Source organism: Aptenodytes forsteri, unplaced genomic scaffold, assembly GCF_000699145.1.
Source record: "Aptenodytes forsteri isolate BGI_AS27 unplaced genomic scaffold, ASM69914v1 Scaffold274, whole genome shotgun sequence".
Classification (NCBI taxonomy): Eukaryota; Metazoa; Chordata; class Aves; order Sphenisciformes; family Spheniscidae; genus Aptenodytes; species Aptenodytes forsteri.
Genome location: NW_008795101.1, coordinates 240,290 through 252,617, shown reverse-complemented (window position 1 = coordinate 252,617; position 12,328 = coordinate 240,290). Strand labels below are relative to the sequence as shown.

At 55.2% G+C, this 12,328-nt stretch overlaps 2 protein-coding genes across 2 annotated transcripts in view; one reads left to right on the top strand and one right to left on the bottom strand.

Moving 5' to 3' along the window:
- Positions 1-1,336, top strand: part of LOC103897080 (bone morphogenetic protein 2-like) — a 2,593-nt gene extending 1,257 nt beyond the window's left edge. The window contains 3 exon segments of the mRNA XM_009277047.2: positions 344-542; positions 934-1,059; positions 1,062-1,336. Coding sequence (XP_009275322.1) covers positions 344-542; positions 934-1,059; positions 1,062-1,336 — 600 coding nt within the window.
- A 2,529-nt stretch (positions 1,337-3,865) lies between these two features.
- On the bottom strand, positions 3,866-6,836 carry LOC103897106 (potassium voltage-gated channel subfamily V member 2-like). Its single transcript, XM_009277074.1, has 2 exons — positions 5,586-6,836; positions 3,866-4,138 (listed from the first exon to the last, which is right to left on the bottom strand). Exons 1-2 carry the CDS (start codon positions 6,834-6,836, stop codon positions 3,866-3,868), a joined length of 1,524 nt encoding a protein of 507 aa, XP_009275349.1.
- Positions 6,837-12,328: the final 5,492 nt, after the last annotated feature.

The window sequence follows — 12,328 nt, the reverse complement described above, 5'->3', positions numbered from 1 at the left end:
GGATACAGCCTCTAGGAGGGGTGGTAAGAAAAAGCCCTGCCAAGAGCCTCGGGGGGGGCTGCTCCATCCTGCCCCAGACCAGTCCTGCTGCTCCACAGATAACGCTGGTGCTGGCTCCTGCCACGATGTCCCCTGTGCCACAGTCCCCAGAGCAGCACAGCCCCTTCCCATGGCTGGGGGACGGGGGGTGGGCATGGGGGGGGGGGGTGGGGGGTGTCCTGGTTCATGCTGGCCCACTGCTGACAGGGTGCTGGGTCTGCTGGCCTGGCACCTGCCGTGGGGACACCAGCGCGGTGCCTGTCCTGGCCTGTGGTGCCATGGTGACACCGGTTTGGTTCCCCAGGTTCGTGACTGGACCGAAGACGAAAGCAGCAACCAGGGTTTGCTGGTGACAGTCCAGGGCCTGAGCGGGAGCCCGCTCGACCCCCCACTGCTGCAGTTCGCAACCAGCAGGGACCACCATGAGAGCAAGAAGCCCATGTTGGTCCTGTTCACGGACGACGGGCGCCGGGGAGCGTCCCTGCCCATGGCTGGCTTCCCAGGTGGGTCCCACACGCCCTGGCATGGCTCCCTCGGTGCTGCCATCTCCTCGCCTGCGGGGTGCTGGGGTGCACCCTGCACTTGGGCTCCTTCAAATCCAAAGCTCCTTCTCTGGCCAGAAGGAGAGGCCGCCTCCTTTCTGGTTTAGTCTGTGCAGGGGTGCAGACTCGCAGATGTAAATCTGGATTTTGCTTGCCCTGATGCGTGTGGCCGTGGGGCTGTGAAGTTGTCACCTCCTGGTGGCTCTGCCTGGGCTGGTGACAGGCTGTGACCAAAGGGCTCGCTGCACCAGACAGCTGCAGACAAAAACCTGTGGGGGGGGTGCTGCACCATGTTCTCCCTCCTCCCAGGCTTGTGCAATGGCTAATGGCATCGGGTGCTCCTTTCTGGCAGATTTACAGCCTCAGGCTCCCATTCTCCCTGAAAAAATGTCGGTGCCCAAGCTGACTGGGCCACGCAGCACACGCTCGCTGGACCGGCTCCAGCCCTGCCAGAGGCATCCCTTGTCTGTGGACTTCGAGGAGGCTGGTCCGGCTGGATCATCTCGCCGCGGGGGTACAACGCCTACCACTGCAAGGGCTCCTGCCCCTTCCCGCTGGGTGAGAACATGCGGCCGACGAACCATGCCACCGTGCAGTCCATCATCAACGCCCTCAAGCTGAGCGAGGGCGTCAGCAGCCCCTGCTGCGTGCCCGACAAGCTCTACTCCATCAACCTCCTCTACTTTGACGATGACGAGAACGTGGTCCTTAAGCAGTATGACGACATGGTGGCCGGGAGCTGCGGCTGCCACTGAGGCAGGAGGAGCAGGAAGGTGGAAACGCCACCACGGCGGAGGCTGCTACCACTCCCTCCAGAGCATCTCTGCGAGGGTCTCTCTCCCACAAAACCCTCTAAAAGAGACTGGGGCAAGCAAAGCAAGGGGATGCCCGGCTCTGCCCCAGTTGGCATCACCCCCCGGTAGTGCCCGGGAAGGCTCAGGGCCGAGCTCTAATTAAATCGACTTGAATGAGCCCGTGCGACCAAGCTCTGATTAAATTGACCTGAGTGAGCCTGTGCGACTGGGCAGCCCTGGGGCAACAGCTCCATTTTGGGGTGCCCTGTGCAGGGGCGCAGGTTTCCTTGCCTGTGCAGAGGCTTCCCGCAAGCTGTACTATATGTATATAGCAAAAGCACTAATATATGACAGAAACCGCTTGTACAATGTCCTGTAAATGTCTGTACATTTCTGCATTGTTGTGACTTGTAAAATGAATTCAGAGGAACTATTAAAAGTGCCGTTCTCCAAGGGGCTGCTTGTGGGACCGCTGCCTGGGACGGGGCTGGCTGAGGGCGAGCAAACCCTGCGGCCATAGGGAGGGGTGATGCAAGCAGAGAGATAAAGATTCAGCTGCAGCACAGTCTCCAGGGGTGGGTTCAGTTGCTAAGCCCCGTTCCTTGGAAGCTGAATGATCTCAGGATCCATCAGCCAGCCGACAATGGGGGCTGGGAGGGGATCCCTGAGCAGGTGATGGGGGCGCGTGGGGAGATGCAGTGACAGGGTCTGGGATTGAGGGGGACTGTAGAGGTGCCCGGAGGTGATGCTGCTGGGGCGGGTGGGTGGTGGGGAAAGACAGTATTGGGTGAAGATGGCTGGAGGAGGCTGCACCGTGCCCAGAGAGAAAGTTCCTTGTGGAAGAGAAATGGGGTGGAAAACAGAGCTGACCAATGTTGTGGGGCCGGGTTGGTGCTGGGGGGGTGTACAGAGGGCTGATGTCAGTGTGGGTACCAGGGAGTGGGTGTAGGTGCTGGGCGTCAGGGCAGGGGTCCCTGTCTCGCACCTGCTGGCACAGCTCCCTTGTCCCCTGTGGTCCAGGAATCGGCGGGAGCGTGGCTGTCCCTGTCAGAGGGTTCAGCCCCTCCAAGCCTCTTTCCAACAGTTTCTAACAGCAGTGGCTTAACCGTGGTCCCAGGCTGACACCAGGCCCCCCCAGCAGCTCTTCATCTCCAAGCCCAGCTCGCAAGTGACCAAATCCCACCCTGGCCTGGCGGGCACCAGTTTCCTCCCACTGCTCACCCAAAAGCAGCACCAGCAGCTGTCAGCCCTTCCTCGCCACTGCCTGCCCTGCAGCCTGGCATCCCTCTCCCCATCCCACCCAGGGGAAGGGTGAATCTCCCCGGGACCTCATTGACTAGATACGGTCCCACACTGGAGGGGCAAATCCTTCCCCTGTGCCCCACAGACGTGTCCCCCACTGCCCCCGGGATGTGAACACAGGGCAGAGCCAACTGGTGCGTCCTGAGCACATGCAGATGTCCCAGCTCCTCTTCCAATGCACCCAGGGTCAGGCACCTCATCCCAAAACCAATATGCAGACAGGCTCACCCGTGTCCCACAAGAGCCCCATCCTCCCACCGATGAGAGAGAGATTTACAGGAGAGAGAGATTGCAGGAGAGGTGGTTGTGAGCCTTGGGGAGACATCCCCTCCTCACCCCCGAATTACGAGCACTTTACTGAATTACACCAAGCGGCTGGCCAATAATCCAAGACAATGAATGGTTTTGGCCTGGTTTATTAAATGCCTGTTCCTGGGGATGCTCTGGCTACCAGCTCTGCACCCCCAGGGTGCCCGCGGTTCCTATTGCAGCAGCATCCTGAGCCAGGACCGTGCCCTCAGGCTCTCAGGGCAGTGGGAAGGAAAGTGGGTTTGGCTGGAAGGACGCATGGCTGCAGTCCTTTTTGCAGGCCTTCACCCAAATCCCCATGCTGGACTCAGCCTGGGCTGAACGTCTGCTCGGCTGGGAAGGAGTCATGGGGTCCTGGGCTACTGCCTGGCAGGGCGAGGCTGTGTATGTCCCACTCAACCCGGGAGCAGAGCAGCACCTGTGCAGGTGTCACACCGGCCTTCATCTCATCATGGGTGTCTACTTCTACCATCCTCAGAAAGGTGACAGAGTTCAGCCTCATGCATCCCACCGCTTGCTTCCTGTGTCCTCGGGGTGCCCCATGCCCCAGACCACGACAGACAGATGTCCTGCATTGGCCGTACAGCGCGGTCTTTAGCTGGTCCTTTACTGACCACTCTGCGGGACAGCAGGGTCCAGCACGCAATATTGAGGAAGGTCACAACACAGTCACAGGCATGTTTCATCCTTCCAAACAGCCCGAGCTGGCAGCAGCACCTGTACAACAGCAGACCCCCCCCCAGACGCTGCTGTGACTTGCTACTCGCTGCCTGAGTTGTGGAGCCTCCCTAGGAGACAGGACCTGCTGGAGGGACGGCCAGGCTGGAGGGCAGGACGCGTCATGGTGGAGGGGGTGTTCGGGGGGTGAAGGGCCAGTGGTCAGTGGTGACAGTGAGGGTCATCTCTGCAGCACTCTGACAGCTTCCGCAGGACTCGCTCCTTCAAGCGGATCCTCCTGGAGAGCTTGAGTGAGTGGCTGGTCTTGTTCTCATGGGCCTTCAGCTTGGCATAGTAGTCAGAAAACTTGTTGTAGAGGATGGAGATGGGCATGCCGTTGAGGATGATGCCAAAGGAGATGCAGCCAAACGCCACCACCCTGCCGAGCACCGTGTCGGGCACGCTGTCTCCGTAGCCCACAGTGGAGAGGCTGACCTGGGCGAGGAAGGGAAAGGATAAAATCCTACATGAACAAGTCCAGCAGACCTCGCCTGCTGGTGCTGGGACCCACCTCCCCCTGCCCCTGTGTGGGAGCCGGGTATCCCCTGGGAACGGCACTGCACTTTAGCTGCAGCCAGCTTGGCTGTCCCTGCTCCAGCAGCCTGCACAGACAGGGCTCAGCTCCCCGGGCTGCACCTGGCAGGTTTGGAGAACCCAAGGAAAGGGCTGGATGAGGCCCCAACAGCAGAGACCGGAGGCAAGTCTCCCTGCTCCCTCCTCCCCTTCGCGTGTGTCTCTTCAAAAGCAGCTGGACATCACCGGGCTGAACTTTCCCCAGCAGCCAGACTGTCTGCTGGAGCTTCCTGCCCCCACGGAGCAGCGGCTCCGGTGCTTCCTGGCTGTAAGCTGCCCAGTCCCACAGGAACGAAGCTTCCCAGACCCTCCCTCCAAGGGAAACAGAGGCACTGCCCAGGAATGCACCCAGAGGAATCGCTTTTGGATGACAGGGGAGCAGGACTATGGGGACAGGGTGAGAGCTGAGGCAGAGAGGTTTGGGCTTTGCATGGAGCCATGCTGACCAGGTACAGGATCAGCCTGTGACATTTAAATATGCAAAGCTGGTGATTTTGCAAAGTGATTTTGCACTTCCTTGAGGAGGGATGAATTTGAAGCAGGCAGCCTGTGGTGGCCAAGGGGGATTATAAGAGCAGAAGTGATCTGTGGCATCATTTCATTGGTAAATCAAAATGCCCTCATAACCCCTGGCTCTCAAGTGCTTTAGCTGCTCCTCATCTCGGAGGTAATCCCAGGTTTACTATAGCGCTCGGCTCAGCAGAGCTGGCGGCTCCCAGCATGAGCAGAGCAGCAAACAAGGGCTCCTGTCCCGGGCTGCAGCACACCCCGGTCTGTGTCCTCTCTCAGGACACGGGCTGAGGCACGGTGTGACCATGTTCCCTTGGTTCTCGCATGCAGCCCTGGGTCCCCCGGCTCAGCCCCACAAGCTCTGACCCCCTCAAGCCTCCCGAGCCGAGCCGGGCTGCAATGCTGCACAAGACTCAGGCTGTCCCAGGCGGCTGTCCCCATGCCCACGGGGTCTGAACCACATCCACCCAACACTTGGGTCCCATGACAGATGAAGCCCAGGCTGAGTTACATCCCCCTTGTCACTAACCCAGGCCTGGAGGTTTCCAGGCCACCACCTCTGTCCCACCATCCCACCCCAGCACCAGCTTTCAAGCCTCTGAGCTTAGTCCAAATCTCTGATTTCTTTTCTCAGAGCATGCAGGGCTCTCGGTTTCCCACCATTACTGAGCTGTCGGGAAGACTGGGCCCTTTTCTGCCTCCTGGCCAGCAGCAGTGGTGAATCCCTTGAGCACCAGGGCAGCCCCTACCCACGGAGCCCCACTGCACCCCTCTCTGGAAGAAGGTGCTCACACCTTACCGCTGCCCACCACCATGCGTAGGGGATACTGGTGAAGTTGGTGCCTGGGACATCATGTTCCACCGAGTGCATGAGAGCAGAGAAGGTGAAGACCCCCATGGCAATGAAGAGGAGGAGGCAGCAAACCTGCTGGTAGCACTGGCGCATGGTGAAGCCGAAGGCCCGGAGGCCTGTGGAGTGGCGTGCCAGCTTGAGGATGCGGAAGATCCTCATGAGCTTGATGAGCTTGAGGACTTTGCCCAGCTTGCTCACATTCTCCACCTTGTGCAGTTCCTCATGGTAAAGCATTTCTCCTTCGTCCAGATTTTCAAAGAGGATCTGGATGTAGAAGGGCAGGATGGCCACCAGGTCCACAGCATTAAACGCTGCCCGCAAAAATTTCTTGAAGCTGGAGGAGGCTATAAGCCGCATGAGGTATTCAGAGGTGAAGAAGATGGCACAGACCACCTCCACCTGCTCAATCCACATCTTCCCTGTCTTGTGTTTCATCTCCTCCACTGTGCTCAGTGTCATGCCCATGATGGAGATAAGCACAAAGATGCTCGACATGACAGCAATGATCTTTGCTGGGACAGAAGAGTACGGGTTCTCAATGAGGTTCCAGATCATCTTCCGAAACCGTCCCAGAAATTTGCCCTCAAACTGCTCCACTGAGCCCAGGGGCTCCAGTTCTGCCTCCAGCTCCTTCTGTATTTTCAGGTACTCATTGAGTTCATCTTGCTTTTCCTCAAACAGGATCCGGCAGCAGCGTTGGGAGTATTTCAGATGGATTCCCCAGTACTCAATTTCCTCTACAAAGTTACTGGGGCACATCTCATCCATTACCCACAGGATCCCGCTGTGGTAGAATTGGAAGATGTAGTGGAAAATTGAAGGATCTCTGTCAAAGAAGTACTCATTCTTCTGCACCGAGTAGTCATCGCAGAGCTGCAGCTTCTTCATAGGGTCTGTATAAAGGGCCAGCTTCCCAAGCCTGGTGATGGGATACTGGGCTGCTACCTTGTAAGCTATCTGGAACAATTTGCCACCCACGTTAATGTTGAGCACGTGCTTGTTCCTTTGGATGGGAGTCTTGCTTTTCCCCTGGTTTCTGTCCGTCACGTTCTGCATGGAGCTCCATTGCTTTACCAGGCTGTCCTGTGCAAACGGGATGTTGACTTCCTCTTCCTCCAGTGTCTGGCAGCAGCCCCGGCGATCCCCTATCTTCAGGCTGGCAGAGAGACTCGCACGCCTTGTCCCCAGCTGCCTCATCGTGCCTGACCCTCCAAAGCAGTGATTCCCGTTATGGGCCGTGGGACAGCAGCTCTGGCTTCATGGGAATGCTCCCACCAGGCGTACGCTGGCTGGGACAAGTGCTGCGAGCTCAGAGAAGCAGGGGTGAGCTGCTGCCCGAGGGGCACTGGCCGTGTCATGGTGCCACGTGGCACCGGCCAGGTTCCCAAAGCTGATTGCTTATCAGATTGCAGTGTGCACTGTAGGAGTTGGAAGCAGCTAAGTGTCCGTTCCTTAAGACAATAATGCGATTGAAGCACTAGCCCTTTATGTAAGGAACTATTTCCAGCTCTGCACTTCTCTCTTTCCTTATTCTGTTCTTACTAGCCGTTTGCGCTTGTCACACGCTACCCTGTTTCCAAGGAGGGCATCCACGATAGCAAGTTGAAAAGAGAGCATGAAGTTGCCTTGATTTAACCCTGAAAGACCTCCCTTGCCAGACACAGAAAGGTGCAGACATGCAGGATTTGTATCAATCATCAGCTTTGTACCCCCACAACAGATGCTGCTCTTGGCACCAGTCATTCATTAAGCACACGAGTGCTAATGTAGCTGCCCCTGCTCCATCAGCTGCATAGCCCAGAGAAGGGAAACGGTTGTTACCTCCCAGCTCATCCCTCAAAACCCCACAGTGCAGATTTACAGGGGAAGAGGTGAAGGAACCAGTGCCTGAGCAGACCCCCAACGTGACATGTTGCTCCTGCGCCACTGCCCTGTGCCACCTGCTCATCACACCGGCCTTCAGCCCCATTACTCCCACAAGCAGGGGCAGGAACATGGGATGGGACACTGGGAATGCAAGTATGCAGTAAAAGTTCCCCTGAACTACAGGAACTGAAAAGGAGGAATTGCAAGTAAAAGGGGAAACAAAATTAAACGGGCCAATCTTTGATGTCTTACCCTGGAACACAACCCTACCTCAGCATGTACAACATCACATTGATTTCCATGAACTGCCCTAATTAAATACAGAGACCTGGAGCACAAAGCTGCTCCTAGGCTGAAAAGCAGCTCAGGCTCCACTACAATTGAAGTCTCTGAGCCTGGGGATTAGGACAACAAAAATGCTTCTGGCACCAGACAGAGGAAGGGAAATTGCTGTCACAAACACGGCTCCAAGTTTTGGCACAAGACCCATAAAAATGTGTTTCTTTCAACCCTGAAACACTCAGCTCAGGGATCAGTAAGCAAAACCTGCATGATCTTGCAGCAGGAAGAGGCTGCGACTGCCGAGTTTACCCACCGGCCTTGCTCCCCATCGCACAGAGCAAAGGGCTCTGCCCCACATAACAGAACAGCACATCTCAGCTCAGCAGCTCGAGCTTAGAGGATGATCTGGGACAGGCTGGTGGCAACTGACCTCTGCCGCACGGCCCTAACAGCACAAGCACTTCTATCAGCCCTAGCTCAGCCCTGGACTGCTGGGATTTCTGAAGCACCTTCCTGCTCTGCTGGGCACCCCACTCCTTTCCCTTGCTGCAATGAAAAAGGAACAAGCTCGCACGGTGTTAAGCTTTTCGCCTTGTTCTTGGCTAAGCTTTCCACCTGTCACCTATTCTGCAGGACCTCCCCTGGTGCCAGTGCCAGCTGTTTCTCTTGTCTCCACCCACTCCGTTCACCCTGCTCCCTGTATTTCGTTTTTTCTATTACAGCTGATGTCTGCTGGAGTCACTTCAGTCCCGGGCAGGCACAGCAGCACTTGCTTTCCCTATCTGCCCATGCCAGCCTACCCACCACAAGTCTTCTTTCCCAGGATGTGACAATCCAAAGGTGATGCAGCCCCCAGCCTCCTGACTACAGAATTCAAGCAAATGCACAAATCCAAGAAAAATAAAAAAATCCAGAACTCATTATGTTTCAAGTTCTTTATTCTCCTGTGTCATTCACCAACAGCTATCTCCACTTGTCCCTGTGGAAACAGAAGCAAGGTTGTGTGCACCCCTGCAAATGACCTCTTGGTACTAACAATAGCAGCACTGGAATAACTCAGTACCACATATAGAATTTTCTCCTGTGGGGTACAGCAGCACACTCACACTATCCAGGAGTGGAAAACTCCTGCTCTAAGGCTGATGACCGGTGTCTGCTCGGCAAGGCAAGTTCTCACCTTTAAGGCACAGAGATCAAGCAGCCAAGGCAGCAGCTTTCTATCTTTTCTGTACTTGGTGAACACTTGTGGAAGGAATACGTGGTCAACACTGAACTAGAGGCACTGGTCAATAATCTCCTGCCTCCACTGACAGTTCTTCTGAAAAGCGTACAGCTCTGAGCCATTCGGAAAGAGCTACACATGCCACAATGCAGAGTGTTTGATCCAAGACACGAGTTATTTCAAGCTGAAAGCAAAACGAACCAACCAAAAAAAAGCCAAAAAGCCAAACACTCAAAACCTCATAGACACATAGAATGGTTTGGGTTGGAAGGCACCTTTAAAGATCATCCAGTCCAACCCCCCCTGCTGTGGGCAGGGACATCTTTCACTAGATCAGGTTCCTCAGAGGCCCGTCCAACCTGACCTTGAACATTTCCAGGGATGGGGCATCCACAACTTCTCTGGGCAACCTGTGCCAGTGTCTCACCACCCTCATCATAAAACATTTCTTCCTTATGTCCAAGCTAAATGTACCCTCTTTCAGTTTATAACTGTTGCCCCTTGTCCTGTCAGGACTACAGGCCTTGGTAAAAAGCCTCTCTACATCTTTCTTGCAAGTCCCTTTTATATATTGAAAAGACACAGTAAGGTCTCCTTGGAGCCTTCTCTTCTTCAGGGATTGCCCTGACCAAGGTGCAGGACCTTGCACTTGACCTTATTGAACTTCAGGAGGTTCACATGGGTCCAATTCTCCAGCCTGAAGGTCCCTCTGGATGGCATCCCCTCCCTCAAGTAATCAACTGCACCACTCAGCTTGGTGTCATCCACAAACTTGCTGAGGGTGCACTTGATCCCACTACACACACCACTGATGACGGTATTAAATAGCACTGGTCCCAGTACGTACCCTTGAGGGACACCACTCACGTCAAAACAGTTTTAAGGAAGACACCATTAACAGTGTTAGAGAAGCAACATCCAGAGTTCAGCACTGGGGTGGAAAGTGGAGTTCTGCAAAGGGCGGAGATCCTTGCTGGAAGGGAGTGTGCCGAGAAGCTGCTTGCCCCTTGCTCGCTCAGGGTGGCAGCGCAGCAAAGCCAGAGCAGACAGGAAGATTTTCAACTTTCACCCCTGTGGTTGACCTGTCAGTAAAAGCTTCCTGTACATCGGATTGAGTAGCATCAAAACACTAGCGCAAACATGGAGTATGTGTCTGATCTGTGCGGAGTCAGTGAGCTCCTACCGAAATGGATGAGAAAGCCCCCATTCCCTGACAATATCCAGGGGGAAGAATGGGGCAGGTGAAAAAAGTCTCTTGGCTTTGGAAGTGGAAGGAAACAGTTGAATAGCACCTAGCACCTGTCATTTCATGGAGAATAAAATCTTTGGGTCCAAGGCCACACTGGTGAGAATCAGCATTAACAACCCCTGGAGGCAAGAACAATGAAGAAATTTCTGCCACCTTTGTGAGGGGTGATTTCACAGCACCGGGGAAGGTTCTGTGCTCTTTCCAGAGCCAAAGTAGTCCCACAATCTAAGACCCATTTCCAAGGGGAGCATCCTCCTTGTTATTCCAGTGTAACAACCCAGATTTGAGAGCTGATGTCCAATTCAGTCAGCATCTGTGGGGAGCAGAGGGGAGACCAGGCTAGTCCCATCTTATCACCTCATGGTAAAGATCCCTGTTACAAGAACAGAAAAACACCTGGTTATTCACAGTCCTTTGGGCAAAAACCTGGTTTGACTTCAGTTTGTGCAAAGTGGAGGAAAACAACCGACACCAGAAGATTAGTATCTTAGCATGCGTGCTCAGTGTCCTTGGCAGCAGAGGAAGGACAGAGACCAGCACATCGCTATCAAAAGAAGCCATCATCTTCTCAGAGTAGGCTGTGCAACTATCCCTGCAGTCAAGCAAGAGCCTTCATGCCTGATTGCGAGGAAGGAAGATGAGGGGAGAGTTCTGCTGCTTCAAGGCAGATTGAAACCCCAAGCATGTGGCTGACCAGCAGCAGGAACAGCTGGGAAAAGCTACCCCCAGTGGGGAAAGCTCTAGAGGCTAGAAACGCAGGGCAAGAAGGCATTTCTCCCTCATGCATACAGAGCGCATGGGGTGCGAGAAACTTACCCTTCAGGGAAATGAGCCTGTCTGGCTCTTGTCAGGCATCAGCTGTTCCCTGGATGCTTTTTCAAGACTGAAGATGTCAGATCTCCTTTTGGCTTTGGACAGGCCCCACACAGCAATAGAACCCACAGCTACCAGGATGCTCAGGAGCACTAGAGAGGAAAGTGCACAAGCAGAGAACCACTCACTGCACCTGGTCTGGACATCAGTACTGGGCTCTGTTGCTCAACAGCATTAGCCAACAGCTAGAGATCAGCAGCTTCCCTCAAGGATAAGGGACAGAGAGAGGAAGTGAGTTAGTGCCAGATCGCATGGAATGGCCTTTCCAAGGTCATAGTGCGTCCAAGTCAGAGGAATGACTAAGCTGTGGTGTAAGGCCTCCCCTAGCCCTCCCAGCCCAGCGAAAGCAGCTACTGATACAGGTCAGGAATTAACTCCATCAGGATACCCAATTTATAGCCCAAGCCAGGACCAAGACCATGTGCAGCCCTCCGAGTCTCACATACCTGCAATAATCAAGACCCACATGCGGCCTTGACTCCTCGATGGCACAGAGTCCCCAGGCACAGGCGTAGCTGAAGTCTCTGCGAGGAAAGAGCAAGAAGTCCATCAGGCTTCCAACTCACTTTATGGTCAGCATTCAAAGCAGTCTCCAACCCAAACCTGGCTGAGTTCCCAGTTCACCTCAAGAATGCCAACAGGCCTTTTTCAATTTAAGCAAAATCTTACCGGCCGTTACTGTGGGCCGTTAGCCCACATCAGAGGAAAAAAAGTCCTACTGGAAATGCATAACAAGGAAAGCTGGGAAATTTCCCAGCTGTAGCTGCAGCATCCTAACCTCTCCTCGTGGCACCGGGAAGCCCCAGGTACAACCAAAATGCAGCTCATCTCCCCACCTACCAACTGAACTGGTGCAGGCATCAAATCAAAGGCACTTCCCGAGGGAGCCCATGAGTGTTTAAACGCCGTCTCCACAGGAGGAAGCTTAAGGTCGGGCTAACCCTACAGTGCTCCCTCTGCCCAAAGCAAGCTGTGATGAATGCAACTGTCTCAGAGAGGCTAAAAACGACAGAGATGAAAGGCTTTAGTCTGGTTTATCACCCCCTAAGCATGGCCGCCGCCATCCGCGGCTCAGCCCGCCATCCCCTCCCCCCGGCCGACCGACGGGACCGTGCCGCCGGCCGCACTCACGTACCTGCGCTGCCGGTGGGCAGCACCGCCGAGCTCCGCGGGGGGGGCACCCAAGCGCCCTCAGGC